The 19,062-nt window shown below is 32.7% G+C and overlaps 1 protein-coding gene across 1 annotated transcript in view; it reads left to right on the forward strand.

Annotated features, from left to right (window-relative positions):
- Window positions 1-3,258: 3,258 nt before the first annotated feature.
- LOC129225645 (uncharacterized) overlaps window positions 3,259-19,062 on the forward strand; it is a 46,963-nt gene continuing 31,159 nt past the window's right edge. Inside the window, exons 1-3 of the mRNA XM_054860113.1 lie at window positions 3,259-3,496; window positions 11,624-11,739; window positions 11,827-11,946. Of these exons, the coding sequence (XP_054716088.1) occupies window positions 3,322-3,496; window positions 11,624-11,739; window positions 11,827-11,946 (411 nt within the window). The 5' untranslated portion in view covers window positions 3,259-3,321. The remainder of the gene's footprint in view (window positions 3,497-11,623; window positions 11,740-11,826; window positions 11,947-19,062) is intronic.

Here is a 19,062-nt window from a genome sequence, read left to right on the forward strand (position 1 = left end):
TTTCTAAAAAGAAGAATGTTTTATAAGTTTATTATAGCCTTTTTCAAAACCTTTATGAAAAAGGAAAACGTGCATCAAAAGGAACTATATGTTTTATAATTTATTTATTCTGCAGAAGAATAAATTATTGGCTATGCTCAAACGTTTTTAATCAATCGAAATCGGGGGAAATTTTTCCAAAAACTAAAGCTACTAGAAAGGTTAGGCATTTTGCGCTGTAGCCTGAACATGATATCCAAGAAAACTAATGATTAGCAATATGGGTAGGAATTGACCCTACTAGCAAAATTTCTTGCATCAACCTTGACAGATCTTGATATTATACTGACGGCGTCAATATTGACGTGTTTCATACTGCATAAAGCTTGCATAAAGATTAAAAAGCAATATTACTATAACAACACGTATGCAACATTGCATTCATCTTAAAATATCAATATTGATATTACCTTAAAATAACAACATTGCATACATGTTGATGCCGTCAAGATGATATTGATTTCATGCTGTCGCCGTCAAGGTAATTAGTACACAATAGAGCAGGTGGACCTTCGTTGATACTTGCGCATGCGCACAGTTCTTTCTACCCAGCGTCCTTCGCATTGCTGGCACATTGATTCAGTCGGTTCAGAGGAGTTGCACGTGGCTTTGCATTTTTTAGGCTTCGTTAAGTTGGTTGCTTAGTTATTAGTGTGGAATAGTATTGTTTTAGGAATAACTTATGAATAACTGATATTTGCATTTGTTTATTAATATAGTACTAAACAAGTCATATCGCAGACGACGTGCGATCAATGTTAGAAATGGCCGAAAATAACAAAGGACATGAAGTCCAGAATTTCGTATTATCACTTCAATCTCACAAGTAAGATTAATTTTATTCAATGGTTATTTATGTTATTCTTTGAGATAAATTCATATGTTTTGTCCATGGGATATTTTCAATGCTGACATCCATTTGAAAATGTACTTTATTGTATTTATTTATTATTTTGCTACCTTTACTCTTAAATGTGCTATAAAAACTTCCGCAATTATTTTTAAATAGGCATTTTATGTCTTTATAATACAATTAGAAGCAAGAATTTAAAAAATAAGTCAAGTATTACGCAAAACGAAGAAACTTTCATTTTTTTTAATTAAATTGCGAGTACTATTAATATCTTTATATGAATTTCGATCAGATGTCAGCTTTAAGAAAATATTCTCAGACTAGAAAACTATCTTGAAGAATAACAGAAATAATTAAAGAATAAAATTTAATTCTCGAGTTTGAAGTGAAAATAATACAAATAAATAAATGGATAAAACACCTTGCAAACGTGCTGATTTCATACTGTCATGTCAATGTATCCTGATATTTTCCTGTCATACCAATACGTATGCAATATTACAAAAGCAAGATCATCTTGCCTAGACCTTGATTTCATGCTGTCATGACAACATCTTGATATTATCCTGTCATATCAATACGTATGCAAGATTACAAAAGCAAGATCATCTTGCCTAGACCTTGATTTCATGCTGTCATGACAACATCTTGATATTATCCTGTCATATCAATACGTATGCAATGTTACAAAAGCAGCCTACCTTGATATTTTCCTGATATTATGCTGCATACACCTTGTCAGTCAATATTGTGGCAGCCAGCTGACAGCATAAAGGGAGTAACATAACAACATTGAGGCAGTATTAATGCAAGATGATTTTTCTTGCATGTCAACCTTTATGCAATACTGAGGCAAGATATTTTGCTTACTGGAAGCCTTTTACGTTTCGTCTTCGAAGTCAAATGCACGTCCTTCGGCTTCTCCCGTATCCGAAGAACGCATGACGTCACTTCCTATGCCATTTGACGTCACAAGAGCTTGAACTTTAAAAATTAATTTAAAAAAAAAATACTGATCGTATCGCAAAAATTTTTTCACCTATGATGTCATACATATGTTACTCTATCATATAAAAATAAAATTGAAAAATCGAAAACTTCCCTATTCCTTGAACTTTCTAATTAGTCCATGGAATTATTCGAGAATTGAAACCAACGCAACTTAGAAAACGATATCCGTACTTTAGGATTACAAAACGTAAGCAAAACTGTTTGGCGCCCAGTGATCATGTAAACTATAAATACAACAAAAGAGTATCAGCATATTTTTTGGGAAAGAGTGATATTTCTCCGGACGTATGTGCGAATTACTCTCTGTAGCTCTATTCTGTTTAAACTGAATAACGTACATTGCGTTAAAAGTTATTATGATTTCTTAAATCCATTTACTTTTTGAAAAAGTAAATTTTTTTTAGAATTTTAGTTGGATGGCAAAATATGAATCAAATAAATTTCCCTTGAAAAAAAAGTTTGCCCCCCTACTTTGGCCAAGTTACGCCTCTGGTTCAGTTTTTGTCTGAAAAACTTGTCCGTAAGGATAAAATGAAGGATGTGACAATAATATGTAACTCCTGAAATAGTGTCCGTGTTAGAGTTGGGTCCGCTTGGTATCTTGGTAATAACAAAAATATTTCCCATTCGGGAAAAAAATTGCAAAACTTTTTTTCCTAAAAAGAAAGATTTTCCTCTGAATGTACAAACTTTTCCCTTCACAACGCCCCTCCGGAAGATTAAGGCTACCCATTGGGCTCAGATACTTTCCCAATGGTTTAGCTGGATATTTTCAGCATGGAAACCGATTTCAGAACATTAAAAGATTATAGAGTCATTAAAATTTGAAATTTTTAATAACTTAAACATATTAATGACTGGAGAAGAAATGTTTTTACATTTTCAAAATAAAAAAAGTACTAAAAGCAAGGAAGTTCTATTTTCTAAAGGGGTGCTCGGTTCCCCCTTGGTGCCTACGGGCGCTCTTGGTACAGGGATATATTTTTCTTTCTTTTCTTTTTTTTGACTGGGCTCTCGAGTGTGCTTTTGCGGGTCTTTTGTACGGGGGGAGGGACGTCATTGCTCTTGGGGGGATATGGGCACCCCTGCGTATGTTTAAGAAATGATATGTTTATCAAAAAACCGACGTTGGCAAAAAACCTAGTTCTATATTTTTTCTTTAAATTTTCTACGTGTGATATCTTTTTGTGCATAGAGAAAGAAAAAAGGATGGCCGAGACGCCGAGGTCTCTCTTCCTAGAATTCCAGGGACTCTATCGCTTTTTTGTAGTTGCGGTATCTTGCCGCTAGGCGGACAGTAATGTTTCTTTTCTTTCTTGAAACGGACAAGTTCTTTCTTTTACATGCTGAACCGGTGAAGTGTTTTTATTCGTCAGAGGAGGATAAAAATAAAATTTATTTAATGCAACAAACATTAAATGCTGAAACTTAGACACGTGTTTAAATATCTTCGATCAGTACCACAACTAAAGCCAGTTTGTTTTTCTCCTTTTCAGAAACAGTTGATTTATTCATTTTATAGTTCCAGAAAAATGTCTTATAATATTGTGGAAAGAGGTAGTCCAAATACTGTTGGCTACAGATTGTTTTTCTGTAAGTTCATCATCAGTTCAAGTACTTTGATAAGTAGTTCCTTGTGATTGGATTCTTAAGATTTCATTTGATGTATACGTTTTTTTTTTTTTTTTTTTGAATGTGTTGCGTTATTGGACATTTTTGAAAATAAACGTTACTTCTGTAATTAAGTATAGGAATTGATTCGCAACATTTATGTATTGTATTTTCAAATTTTTAAGAAATTTTGAATTTAAATTTAAATTTTTTGTATCCAAAGCTTTAATCAAACCAATTTTATGTTTTGAAAAATGGTGTTAATGCTCATAATGTTATTGAATCAGTTAAAGTTTGAATATTTGCATTAAAATATAAACCACATTTTGATTTTCAGTGTAAAGTAACCAACACTACATTTTTAAAAAACATTATATTCAAGCGCAGAGCCATTTGTGTCAAACAAGGCAAATCCTCCTCCCTTAGCTTGATAAATTTTATATGTATTTTGTGTTGTCATATAGGCAACTCTTGCTCCAAAAAAGGACGGTGAGATCAAAAGAAATACAGAGCAGTGTTGCCAGATGGTCAAATCCAGAATTCCCCCAATTCCCTTCCAATTTTTCCCCAAAAAGCGATGTTTTCTATCAAAATTCCCCAAATTCAAAAATTATTTTCCACTAATATTTTCATAAAATGAATCGACTTCCTCTAATATTTTTGTCTCTTGAAATTTTTTTTTTCCCCAAATAACCAAATTCCCCAACTTTTTTTTTCTTCCCATTTTTGCTTTTTTTTTTGTCCTCTTGATCTTTCTTTACTAATAATAAAGCTGTAAGAGTCTCTTTGTCTGTCAGGATCTCTGTGTTGCGCATAGCGCCTAGACCGTTCGGCCGATTTTCATGAAATTTGGCAGAGAATTAGTTTGTAGCATGGGGGTGTGCACCTTTAAGCAATTTTTAAAAAATTTGATTTTGTTCTTTTTCTATTCCAATTTTAAGAACATTTTCCCGAGCAAAATTATTATAAGATGGACGAGTAAATTACCAAGCTATCATAACGTGGAACCATAACGTGAGCTAGCCAATTGGCGAGAAATTCATCATGCATTATTTGTAAATATACAGGGGAACCAAAAGACCTTTTAATTTTCTACTACGGCAAAGCCGTGTGGGTGCCACTAGTCCTAAATGCAAGCGCCTGACCGAGAGATATGAAATAACCAAATGTTTTTTCTACTTGTATTTACAACTCTACTTCTGTATGTACATTTAAACTATAATTTTTGTATATATTTATCCAAGAACATTCTTCATCACACTTATTTTTACCTGTTTCACATATCAACTAGTTATTCACGCAGAACATTAATGCGAATTCCGTAGCATAATATTTCACATAATGCGAAATGCGAATTCCATAAAGTTGAGCAAAGCTAAACCAACGTTGTTTTATACAAACAATGTAACTACTACTTCTTGATGCAAATCTAAATACGAAAAAAATTCTTTTTTCCCCAGGTTTTCTCCAAGAAAAAAAAATTTTCCCCAAAGAATTCTCCTCAAAACTCATTTCCCCAGAGAGCACCAGATTTCCCCAAAATGGGGAAATTTCCCCCAATCTGGCAACACTGATACAGAGAGAGGTTGGGGGCGGTGCCTCTAAAGCTTACTTTCGGGGGATGGGAGCAGAGATTTTCGAAAGTAAGAACCAAGAGAGAAATTTCCTGGTGCACATGGAAAGGAAGTCAAAATAGCTCTTTTGTAAAAGAACAAGCTCTTTTTGTGCCAAGTTTGTGGAAAAAATAAGTGTTTGATACTGTATTACCTTGCATTGCTAGCAGTGTATTAACTGAACTAAATACCAGTGGTGTCGTTACAGGGGGCTGTTCGGCCAGGGTGTCGCTCATCTGGGGGTGACACCCAAAGTAGAATTTCAAGTTTTTGTGAAAATATAAATGCTTTAATTCAGAACTTTTTTCCCAATATTGAAAAAGACTTCAGTTCTGAAAATTTCCACCAGCATTTGAAATTATACATAATCTAGAGCAGAGTAGAATCACTATGGGGGATACAGAGTATTTGCGCCGCCTGACATCTTTCTAAAAGGTGACACTTAAAATGCATTTAAGAGTTCCTGAAAAATATTAATACTGAAATCTCAATATATTTTAAATAACAATCTGGAGAATTGTGAATTTCCCGCCGGAGCAGGACCCTATAGCATTGAGAAGCTACGCAGATCCTAATGATATCATTGAGACATTTCCAGGTTAGGTTTGCCCCAACAATAGATCTGGCACCGACTTCCTCACTGCATCTTTTCCCTCTCAGTATAACGCTGTTCGAATTTCGTCATATGAAATACATACAGGGTTCGTATGGGTCATGGAAATCCTGGAAAGTCATGGAAAAAAAATTAGCAAATTTCAGACCTGGAAAAGTCATGGAAAATTGAAATTTTCTTTTCAAGTCATGGAAATTTATTTGAAGTCATGGAAAAATGTCCTGACTGAAGAGAAAGTAACGGTAGCTAAAAGAGCATTAGAAATTTTGAGTGATTTAACAGCATTGCACATAAAATCTATTAAAACTGAAAAATTGAACGATCCCAAAAACAAGTCTGAATTTTGAAATCTTATTGCATCCACTTCTGTTGTAGCCATTCATCTTTTTTTCCATTGTAATTTTACTACTTGGATTCATTTTTAATTTACTATTATTTTCAGCACTTCTGTAGAATCAAACTTGCAGATTTTTGATTTCGTCCACTCAAAAAATGCGATTCAATTGCATTCAAGTTTTCTATCACTTGTAAAAACTTTATTATTAAACTTATCATAGTTTGTCTTAAAATGAAGATCTTTAGTCAGGCACTAGGATACAGAAATAGGGGAATTCTAGTACACTCTAAAACAGTAGTACCCAACATGTGGCCTGCAAAACTAATCCCTGCTATTCACTGCTACGTTCAATGACAGGAATCAAAAACAATGTTCTGGAATTTCTGAACCTATTTATTTATATGCATTTAAAAATGTGCAAATAAGTTAACAAGTAGTTATGAATCAGAAAATTTATTCATTACTAAAAGTTTTTTTAAAACAAATATCTGGTTTAGAAACATGACTTGACTAAAGAATGTGTCTTCACTTTAAAAAACGAAAATACTGTCATATTATGTGTACTGTCATGGTTAAATGCGCAGTTGACATTAAAAGGCAACTTTTGAACAGATCTATTGAAACTCAGTAATAACTCATTCAACCTTTGACCCATTCATTATCATTCTGCCTGTTAATAAAATTAAGAGTAATTAAGAATCACTATATTCCATTTGCTGTATTTTTACTTTGCTTTGAGATTTTAAATTTATGTGATGAAGACAAATAATAGATTTTTAGATATGCACTGATAAGTTTGCAATTACAAGTGCTTCGATGAGGTAGTGGCACTCACGTAGGAGTTTTGCTAATGCTTTTTTCTGAAAAAATTGGCAAATTTGATATTAAATAGTACTATTCCCTTCTTGCAACAAGGTCATGAAAAATTTTATGAAGTCATGAAAAAGTCTTGGCAGGGGTCTGGCCAGAGGATATTTGGGTCCGTTAACGGACCCTTCACAAAAATCCGATCAACCAAAACGGACCTTTCAAAAAATCCCGATCAAACAAAACGGACCTTTCACAAAATTCCGATCAAACAAAACGGACCCTTCACAAAATTCTGATAAACAAGATGGGATCTGTCACAAATTGTTTATTGGGAGAGCAAATCTGAAAGCAAAATAATGCATATTTCTGTGTATAAACCGATAATTTTTGGAACCTTTTTTTAAGTCAAATTAGAGGGATCAGCTTATACAAAATCGGCTAATTTTGGAAAAAAAAAAAAAAAATCGGCACTCTTGCGATACTCCTGCAAGCGGTAAATAATTGCTACTGCCAAGTAAATATAATGGTTGTTTGTTTCATCACAGCTAATTAGCAGCGGTGTTGTTGTAAACTTTTTTGAAAAGGCATTGGTAAGCACTTTTCTCCGCTCATGATTTAATAAACCGCCCAATCCAAAAAAAAGTGGACATGAGGATGAAAATTCAAATTTCATTCAATATGGCTGAAATTTTGCATACACACTGTTAAAAGTATACTATTTCATATTTTATTGAAAAAAAATCTCATTTATGTCATTAACATTCTTATTTTAATTACTAAAGTGGAACTATATCAGTACGAACTAGACTGCACCAAAACTGCTTATGTTGCATGGTCTATTACAGCTGAACAAATAATTCTAGAAATCTATAAAGTTTCACACATAATTTGACATTCATTAGCAACAGTTTTTTCCTGAAGAGAAATGTCTACTAATCTTCACTACAAAAGGTAAGCATATTTAATTATTCTTAATTATTGTGTCACACCCGCAACAAAAAAAATGCATTTATATTTCCACAGAAAAATTTATTTGCCTAAAAGTTTTGAAACTTTGTATTCTAAAATAGTTTACTAAAGTACTTTGAATAACAAACAGAAAAAAAATTAATTAATGTTTTAATTGGAGTTATTAAGCGTTGCGGGTGTGACGTGATTCTGTTGCGGGTGTGACATTTAGTTAAAGTCACACCCGCAACATCTTTTTAAATTAAACAAAAATGTAATTCTGGAATGCATGTAGATGACAGCACTAATGTTTTAACCTTTGGCCTTTGACTTATTTGTCTAGACCCCAGTTAATTCAAAATTAGTATCTTTAGAGCATTTTGCAGTTGATTTATTTAGTTTGGTATTCTATATTATTGGTTCTCCTAAGAAACATTTTTGTATTTCTTGATTTATAATTAAGGCAACTATTCAATAAGGTAAGATTTGTTTTTTTTTTAAATAAAACTTTAAAAAACCAAAACAATATTTTATCTTTTTTAATATGTATAAAAATGTATTGCTTTCAGCATTTGACTTTTTCCCCCTTTACTTTTTAAAACAAATAATGTAATATTAGGGACAGATTATTTTTTACTTCAAGTTCAAAATAAATATAAAAAAATAATAAAAATAGTAATGAAACTTTTAGTAAAATATTTATTAAAAAAAACTTTGTATAAAATTCTTTCAGTTAAAGTTTTAAATGAATCAAAACTTAATGTTTTTAATTTCATTTGGGGTTAAAAAATTCAAAGAACTTCAAAAAAAAAAAACATGTTCAACAATATATTCTGGGACTTGTAGTGTTATATTTATTCACTTTACACATTTTTTTTTTTTGCAGAAGAATGAACAGCACTGAAAGATTCCGAAATCGTAAAAAGATGAAAGAAAACTCGGCTAAATACTCGGAATATTTTCTAAAAGAAAGGGAAAGAAACAAAGCAAGAATAGAAATTACGAAGAAACTACTTTAAAAAATTACATCTGTAGCCATGAAAAAAAAGAAAATGTAGAGGCAAAACCAGAATGAGAGGCAGAGAAAGTGTAGAGAGAGAAAGAAATCTTCGACAAAAGGGGCCACACCATCTCCAGCTGTAGAAACGGGGTCGATGGCAATTTTTTGAAGAGCTCAAACCTTTGGTAATGCAATCCATAGACAGGTACAATCTTCTGTTAATGTCATACAACCATAAAGACTACAACATTAAAATTGCATGGTCATACTTTGCAAGGACTCATAGATAAGGAGCTGTGGATGGTGCTGGTGCGGTAACAAAAAAAAAATGGTATTACTTGCCGTTCTACAACGTAGAGCAACAGTCAATTCTGCATCGGATTTTGCCATTTGAGCAGAAAAGGCTCTTAAAAAAATCAGAGTACTTTATTCTGCGGAGAGCGACATCACAAAAGATGTTGCAAAAATGCTTCACGTACGCTGCTGCCTTGTACAAAGCTATACCAAACTTACAATCGGTACACCATGTTGTACCGATCGATATGGGTACAATTCAAGTGGCAGGCACTAACTGCAGAAAGTGCACTGAAGATAGTTTCATTGCTGCCTCAGTCGGAAACGATCTCCCTTGGTAATATAAATGCTATTGGAGATTTTGTAGAATTAGTTTTGTTTTCTACCTCAAAAAAAAAAAAAAAAAAATGGTCAAATCAAGCAAATAGATGGAGAAGACATACAAGTAGAAGACTTGGAAAAAAAAAACCCTTCAGAACATGTATACATCTGGCCCAATCAGTCAGACATATCATGGGAGAAACAGAACATTGTAATAAGAAAACTAACACCCCCTGAAATCATCAATCCTAGATTGGAAATGAGATTTATGTAAAAAAAATTTCCTTAGTTATTTGCAATTTCTCTTATTTATTACTGTTTTAATCATAAAATGTCTGATTGATAACTATTTGTGTATGTTGTTATTTTATTGGCCACACAAGTCACACCCGCAACGGGGTGTCACACCCGCAACGGCAACTTTGAATATTTTTCACAGTGAAACTAATTGAGTGAGTATCTAAATTTTTGTATAGAATAATTAGTTAAGTATTACTGTCTAACATAAAAAAAAACCAGTTTGATCAGTTGATATAATTCACAGAGTTTTGAATGTTTTGATCGCAAGGTGAAAATGCATGTCCTTTTTATGTCACACCCGCAACGGGTAGAAATTAATTTTTTAAAAAATAAATAAAATATCAATCAACTTGCAAATTGGCATCAATGTACCTGCAAGTAATCTTTATTGAAAAATATAAAAATTGAAACCTATACTCTAAAATATTTTTGCTGATGACTAATTTAGTTAGTGTAAATGTCACACCCGCAACTTTGGATTGGGCGAAACAATAATAATATATATCTGCGAAATGAACTTATAACTGCAAAGGGATAGTAAGGGTGAGGAAAAAATATGATCGCTTCAGATAGGGTTACCAATTTCAAAACTATCACCACTTAGCGTCTGGCGTTGAACCTTTATAATGACTTGATTAGAAAATATTCTCATCATTTTGTTGGCTTGTCAATATTTGCGTTTTTACGGTGCGGGTGCGATGTTTAATTGTTATTTTGGGAGAAAATTATATGGGTTTTGATTTTTCGATGCTAACAAGGATGATGAACTTTAAATTAACTCTTTTAATTATCTTTTTTTTTCTTTAGATGTCTACATTTTGAAAAACGCAATCTTTTAACATCCGATATGAGAATCATATTTTGTTTTTTTTTTCAAGCTAACTTCGCTTTATTAGGATTCAAATAAATGAAAAGTCTCTTTATTTCTGTTATTTATTTATTTATTTATTTATTTATTTGGTCAACTGTGTCCACAGATATTAATGATATGTTATCATAGGACTCTAAAATGCAATTTTAAAATAATTTTATCAAAAATATTTCTTTTACAAGCCGTTTTTATACTTTTGATGCCTTCACTTTGAGAATTGCGATCTCTGCATCCGCTATGGGAATCTGATTTTTCGAATTTTTGATGATTATTACGCTTTGTTTAGAGGTAAACAATTGAAATATCTTTTTATTTTTGTTAAAATCACGGAATTTATAAGTTTTAAACGAAATTCTGTGCTTTTTAAGAGTGTCTTGGGTCAAAAAGTTCAATGCTGAACCATATTCTGAATTTTGTTTTATTTATTTATATTTTTGTTACAATTATTTTAAATACTGTACAGAAATATATCTAGTATAATTTAACATAATGCAGAATGGTAGATAAATATTGATGTTTGAAAGAGCGATGCCCCCCCCCCCCCCCCGCCAAATATCAGAAAAAAATCCAGAATGATTTTCTCGTCATAGAAGAGAAAAACACTCAACTTCTTTAAGTTTAATTGATGCAGTTTGTGCCATCTCTAAATTCTAAAATTTCGTTTTAACATTTTTTTTTTTTTTGCGAAATTTTTTGATTTTTCACAAAATTAATTCATTTTTCACAAAATTATTTGATTTTTCACAAAAAACGGACCCTGTGAAAAATCCTGGACAGACCCCTGCTTGGAAAAGTCATGGAATTTTTTCATCCAAATAGAGTATGAACCCTGTACATACTCCTATTAATAAGTTGCTTTTAATATTTTCAATATTAATCAGCATGAGATAGAAAAGCATATTTTTCTTCTATTCCAAGTTTCAACTAAGTCTGGCATTTCTTTTTTCAATTTCTGCTGTTAATACATCTGTGAGTAAATGCATTTTGTTTGTAAAATTTCAGGTGATGAAAGTGGACCAATATCGCCTTTCCATGACATTCCACTTTTTGCTGACAAAGAGAATAGGTTTTATAACATGATTGTTGAAGTACCTAGGTGGACAAATGCAAAAATGGAGGTAATGTTTTGATTTGTCACACTAGAACTTCAAAAAGATTCCATTGGTCAAATTTAAACTTCTTTTATTGTTATATTTTCAAAACAGATAGCAACTAAAGAAACTATGAATCCAATTAAACAAGATACCAAAAAAGGTGCACTTAGATATGTCCATAATTGTTTCCCACATCATGGTTATATTTGGAATTATGGAGCATTACCTCAGGTTTGTATATTTTTTGAGAGTATTTTTTAAATTCTGGATTTTATTTAGCTATGTTATTTTTAATGGGGTCCTTTCCAAAATTTTAAAAGTATTTTTTTCTGAAAGAGCATGTTTAAAAACATAGGATCTGACCATTTTTTAAATAATTTATTTCAGTTTAATATTTTCAAAAAATTACTTAAATAGTTGCGCTTTCATTGTTTACACTTCTGTCCTGTGACATCACAAATGATGAAATGCCATGCAATGTTGCCATCCACAGAACAAAATATTTTATTCGCATCTTTACTCACGTATATTGGCAACGATATGGTTGATAGCAAGCGTAGAGTGCAATTTTAATTCGCTGCTTGATTATCATAACGTGGAAACGTAGTAGAATGATGCGCCAAATTGCATGATTCATGATGTCGTAAAGACCACGCCTTGTTTGAAAAATTGGACATTTTAAAAAATTTATTTAAAAAAAAAAACTGTTGGGAAAATGAAAATATTTTCTGCTTCCATGTAATTTTTTTTGCTCATTCTATCCATTTCAATGACTAAAAGTAGTACTTTTGACTGAAGGAAACCACCCCATTCTGTTTTGATTGATGTAAGAATCATACACGTTTAATGCTCTTTTTAGTGCTTAAAAAACATCTGTTATTTTTTGTTTTGGAACAAAAAAAAAAAAAAAAAATCAATAACTGTTTCTGACAACACAGTTGACATATTTTTATTTTTTAAAATTATTAAAGTAAATCTTTTTAAAGTAATCTTTGAAGAAAATTCTGAAATGTTCATTAATTTTATGATAAAAGAAGTCGTTGATAGTGACTCTGCAGTGGAGGATAAAGGTCTCAAAAAAAAAAAAAAAAAAAAAAAGGTTAATTTTGTTGCCCCTTATAATTTATTACTAGATCATCTGAAATCAAAAAACCAAGTTTTTTCAAACAGAAAAGTCAAGTTTTAAAATATTTTATTATTATTGATTTTTCAATTTTCAACTGCATCAAGAAGTTAAAATACAGATTTTTTAATAAAAAAATTTAAAATTTTACCTTTTAAAAATACATTTAAAAAAAAATATTGTTACCTGCAGAATCTTATTAACAAAATAAAACCATTTTGGTTTTTTGATTTCAGGTTATCTCGTGATGACTTATGAAAGGAACCGCACTGAAACTTTTTTTGACATGCCCACAAAGAGTTGCCAACAATGGCTCATTTCTTTACAAAAAAAAAATTGCAGAATATTCCTTTAATGTTCCTTTATTAAACGTAGCATCCTATTAACTATGTTGTCAAAAAATTATCCAAAATATGCTTTTTTTTTCCTTTTTGTAAAATATCAACCTTAACCTTAAGTTCTTATTTCTTAGATATAAATAAATCTTTAAAAAAAATCAAAATATTTTGACTAAACTGGAAACCCATCCCAACTTTGTTCAGGTTAAAAAAAAAAAAAAATCTTAAATATTATAAAGGTATTTTTTAATTTGAAACTTAATAGTACGTAGCATTGCTTTGTTTTGTTTTTATGAGATTTGAAACATTTACTTTATTTTCTGATCAAGAGAAACCAACATATAATTCCCACTGAACAATACAATCTTCCCGTATGTAACGGTGCACTACGTGTTGTATAAAGGAACTTCCTGTAATCACTTTGGAAAAGAAAATATACAGGGACCATGGGAGGCAAGGATTAAGAGCCAACTGATCTGCTGCTGATTCTCTAAGAATAATACTCGAAATCATATTATCCCGTAGTGATATTAAATAGGGTTGAATTCCATTGAATAAATTAGACAAATTAGTTGCACAATAAAATTATTGGGATATTGCCTTTTATTTTAAAAGCACAGAGAGGAGGTCCCGAGGAGTACCCTATTGAAGAAATTCGCCCAATAGTTCATTTTTCCTTATTAAACATACAGAGTCTTTCTGGAGAAGATATTCAAAGCAGTTTAAATGTGGAATGGTCAGTTTTTATACCTCTAAGTAGAGTCCCGCCAGTTCCGTAATAAGAACATTGCAAAAGCCTGTTGATTGATTTTTGGATACTGTTGAATTTGATAATGTTTTCCAGTTCCACCAAATATGCCAATCATCATTAATTTACGTTCCTGGCTGTCATGTACCAATCATGCTTTACTGGTTTTTTTTTGTTGATTTTCTTCGGCGGTGGCAAAAAAAAGTCCCCTATTGAGTGTCCGCTTTATTGATTAATTTTGCGTTTAACTTTTATATCGCTTGACATAGAACAACAATCATAGAATTTTTGCTGCACTCTCTTTGCAATGTGTCATCCCAGAAATCTTTTTTAAATGTTTGCCATTAAGCAATCAAGTCTAAAAGTTGATATAAAATTGTAAAAGATTATCTGAGTTCTGGAGCATAGTCAAAAAGTTACATATGTATAAACTAAGGTTAGTTCCCAAGGTTTGTCGTCATCTTTAAGACCCAGTTCTTTATTAGTTGCTTCACAGGCTGGAAGGATCTTTAACTGTTAAAAATTTTTGGAAATAGGTAGGACCATAAACATGTTCCAAATAATTCTTATGTAACAAAATTCAGATTAGCTATTAGTTTGGATATTAAAGTTCTACTTAGTCTTTCACAATCTCGGGATGTCGTTCAACCTCTTGTTCTAATTTTCTTTGGGAAACTTGCTTTTTTCATAAGCCTCCGCTTTTTTTTTCAAATTTCATTCTTATGAGATATTTGACAGCATGTAATTAAATTTTGAAGCATAAACATTCTTTGACTATAAATACAGTTTTCACTGTCCGAGACTGATTGAATGCTATGCACCCTATATTCTGCAGCCTCAAATGCATGTAATACCTCTGTCGGTTCTCATGCTGGCATCGAGAAATTGTTTTCTTTATCATTTCCCCATCCCTCAGCATTACATTTGACGAGAACCGTCAACCATTCGATCATTACGGAGGCAAGGCAATCAAGGTTTTGTTTTTACCTATATAAGAACAAAACAGTATGAAACAGAAACTGGTAGAGAAGACAAACTATTGGTTTTAAAAAATAGTATGAATACATATATGCATAAATTATAGTCTAAGTCACTGGGTAAAAATGCACCTTTCATACAGTGAAAGAATTTTTCAAATAGTTGCTGTGATTCCAGAGATTACCTCGAACATTTTAACGTACAAAAATGCTCTCTCTCTCTTTATAATATTAGTATAGATTACCAAATTACCTAAATTATTTCGGGCATACAAATTATTTCAGCAAGGTTAGGTATAATTATTCATTCCATATGAATCTCTTACAGCCTGGGCTTAATTTGCATGAGAGCTCATAAGAGCTCAGCTCCAGCATTTCTTTTTTAAATTAGGCAAATTTTCATATTTGACGGGAATTCAGACTATTTACGTGTGAAAATGAGGTCTGAAAATTATAGGGCTACTGCACTTCTTTTGCTAGAAATTGTGCTTGTATTAGAGCCACCGAACCAAACATTTATCATATTTACATATGATAAAGTGAAGAATGACTTATAAAATGTTACGATTTTTCAAAGGGCATTGAAAATGTGTTGAACATAAGGTTCTATTTTTGACATTACTTGCACTGAGCCTTAACCCGGGAGAAAGCGCGCCTTTCATTCAAACACGGAAGCGCGTATGGGGTCCGCACAGACCCGAGCATCCAAGTTATAGTTAAATCTAATTTTAAAGTTATATTTCAAGTTAGAATGTTTCTTAATGAAAAATTAAAGATATCTTTCGTTTTTTAATTCAGTACATCGCTTGAATACATTAAAAAATATACATACATGATGCAGATGTAACTTCCGAACTTGGCTTAATTTACAGCTCTATTTTTATTCGTCTTTATCCATGCAGAATTTACAGAGGGTCAGTGTTTGTTCTTTGCACAAAAACTGGTTACACTTGAAGCACGCAGTAGATGATTTTTTCTCCTTATTACGTGGGCAAATATAACAACGTCCTTTAGAATTCAGTGCCTTTTTTTAGATGTAGGTTCATCTTCTTTGCTGTCAGCATTCAGACATCTCTTACGGCAGTCTCTGGGAAGCCCTACTTGTTTTGAACGTCTTTCAATGTTTGATTTTACGAGATTTAGAGCCAAATTTTTCAGGAACAATCTTCTACTTCTGTACTGGAGAGGTGGTTTCTGATTTGATAATAATATTATCCTTGCATTTATAGCCGCAATATTGAGCATACAGTTAAATATCACCATTGGCCATCTGTTTGTAATTCGGGCAGTGGAATAGTTAGCTTCCATCTCATCAACAACATCAACGGCACCTTTTGTTAGGTTGTAAAATGATATAATTTCTGGTTTCCTCTTATCACCTATTGATTCATCAATTGTGTTGTTGTGCATTGATGAAAGCAAAACGACACATTTCCCATTTTTCGGAATGTAAGAAACGGCAGTTATGTCCTTTTGAAAAGCAAAAACAGAAGAATTTACTTCTCTATCTTTTGCAACAGTGAATTCTGGAGGTATTTCTTTTTTATTTTTCGAAGAGTTCCAACCAAAGTAATTTTTTCAGTTAGAAGATGTTTTGCAAGGGGATAACTTGTGTACCAATTGTCTGTTGTGAGATTTCTTCCAGTTTTATGTAATGGCTTCATAAGTCTTTTAACAACATTCATAGGTTTATTACTTTTTTGAAATTGTCCATCTGGTTGATTTCCAGCATAAATCTCCATATCAGAAGTATAAAATGTTCGGGAATCTACCAAAGCAAAATTTTTTACTCCAAATTTTGCTGGCTTGTTTGGTATATATTGTCTAAATCCGCAATGTCCTCGAAACAGCAAAAGTTTTTCGTCAATAGTGACATTCACCTACTCCGTAGGAATCTCGACAAAGTTTCATAAATATTTCAAAAATGTTTCTGATTGCCGCAAGTTTATCTTCTTTTTGTCGTTCTTCCCTTTTATTGATGTCATAAAACCTCAAACATCTTAGAATAAATAAAAATCGCTTGTACGACATTGTGGCAGGAAACATTTCTATACCTGTTCCATCTGTAGCCCATAGGTTACGAATGTTCAGGTGAGACGATTTGTGTAACCCACACAAATATAAAAGTCCAAAGACCGCTCGAATTTCAATTTCATCAGTTTCTTTAGCATCTCTAGCTCTTGAATAATCAGACGATATTTTAATATAAATGTTAATTATAATTTATAATTAACATTTCATTCATTTCTAGCTAATTATAATTTTATTAATAATTTCTTCACCTATAAAATATCCCAAGCCTCATTCGATGTTGATACATTCTTTGCAGCCAGTCTGGGTCCTGGAAAATGCGAAATGATGTTGTTTGCACGTGTTCGAACATTTGCTTTAAATTTTCTTTCGCCCATAATGTACACTTATCTTTTCCAATAAAGTCGTCCTCCTTGTGTAAAACAAGCTCTTATACATCAGAATCTTCATCAAATTCTGATTCTGAATCATGTTCACTTATATTTTCGTGATCAGAACAAATTTCATCATTTGAAAAAGTATCTTCTTCACTCTCAACTTCTATCAAAAGAGTTTGTAGCCTCTCCATTTCCATTTCGTTCGGAGTCGGCATTGTGAAGCTAAAAATGAACGTCCATTCACAGAAAGTAGCAACTATCTGACTCACGCAATAACGCATGCGGGGTCTAGTCAGATCCCAAGTGTAAAAGAACCCTCTGTTAAAGAAGAAACAATGCCCTTAAGAATTTTTGCCACCAACTATGGGTAGAGGGTTGTGTAAAAGTCGACTGCTAAAGAGAATGGCCTTTCAAGGTCAATAGAAGAGAAGAAATTCCTTTTTCAAATTGCATGGGGTCCGTATGGACCCCGCGCTCTTTCTCTCGGGTTAATAAATTTAAAAGTTGCAGTCAGTTATATTTAATTTTAAATATATTTTTCATTTATTTTCCATTCATTGTTGTATTTGTTGGAGGGATGATTCAAAACTAATGCTACCGAAAGCCAATGTGAGCAAGAAACAATACATTGTCTTTTCTCTTTCCGCACTTTTTCTCTTTTGTCTACTGCTGTCATTGATTTGTCGAATCAAAAACAATTTTTACTGTATAGTATCTTAATTTGCAAAAGAGTATATAACTTTAAAAATGTTTCGTTTGCCTATTTATGTCCTGATATTTTTGCAATTCTACAGGGATGAAAATCTTCCGCGGATCCGCGATTTTCCGCTTTTTGTATTTTTTTCATTTTCCAGCCGCCGAGCATTTTTAAGCGATTGATCGCGATCGCGTTCTTTGCCTCAGGATTTTTGCTGACTCACGTGTTCTTTCTAAGGTAGAAAGAAGAAAGGAACTTCGTTTCGTGACGTAGAAAGCGTCAGCGTTTATGCATTTCAAAATCCAATTGCATCTGCTTCCATAACGCTCGCTCATTTTTGTCTACTATGCCATCCTATTATTTAAACCTTTATAACTTTGTGTAGACTACTGTTTTCAACCCTTCTTGTATGTATTTTATTTTTTACTGAAGACTTGTACGCTCATTGTTTTGCCGCGCCCATTTCACAGCCAAGCGATTGCGCAAATACCACTCACCTCCCTTCTGCCCCGACCTTCCCACAGTGGCGGATCACCGAATAGGCGCATGAGGCGCTAGCTGGGGCCTCCAGCAAAGCAAGGGGCCTCGGAGCCGAGTCACTTCCTCAAAGATGGAAAGTCAAAATTTTGAGTGGAAAATGCTCAAAACTCCTTTAAATTGACAGTTAGTCATGAATTTTAGGCGCGGGTTGATTGCTCCCTATAGAGTCCCCTGCGTCTAAAGGGGCCCCAGGTTTCAGCTGTCTTCGTTTGAATTTTTCCGGGAGAAAAAACTTTCTTTTGAGAATTTGCCATGGAAAGTCATAATTTTGAGTGGAAAATGCTCAAAACTCATGGAAAGTCATGGATTTCAGGCGCGGGTTGATTGCTCTCAATAGGGCCTCCCTGCGTCTGAAGGGGCCCCAGGATTCAGCTGCCTTCGTTTGAATTTTTTTGGGAGAAAAAACTCTCTTTTGAGAATTTGCCATGGAAAGTCATAATTTTGAGTGAAAAATGCTCAAAACCCATAGAATTGACGGTTAGTCATGGATTTTAGGCGCGGGTTGATTGCTCCCTA

This window comes from Uloborus diversus, chromosome 7 (genome assembly GCF_026930045.1).
Source record: "Uloborus diversus isolate 005 chromosome 7, Udiv.v.3.1, whole genome shotgun sequence".
Taxonomy (NCBI): Eukaryota; Metazoa; Arthropoda; class Arachnida; order Araneae; family Uloboridae; genus Uloborus; species Uloborus diversus.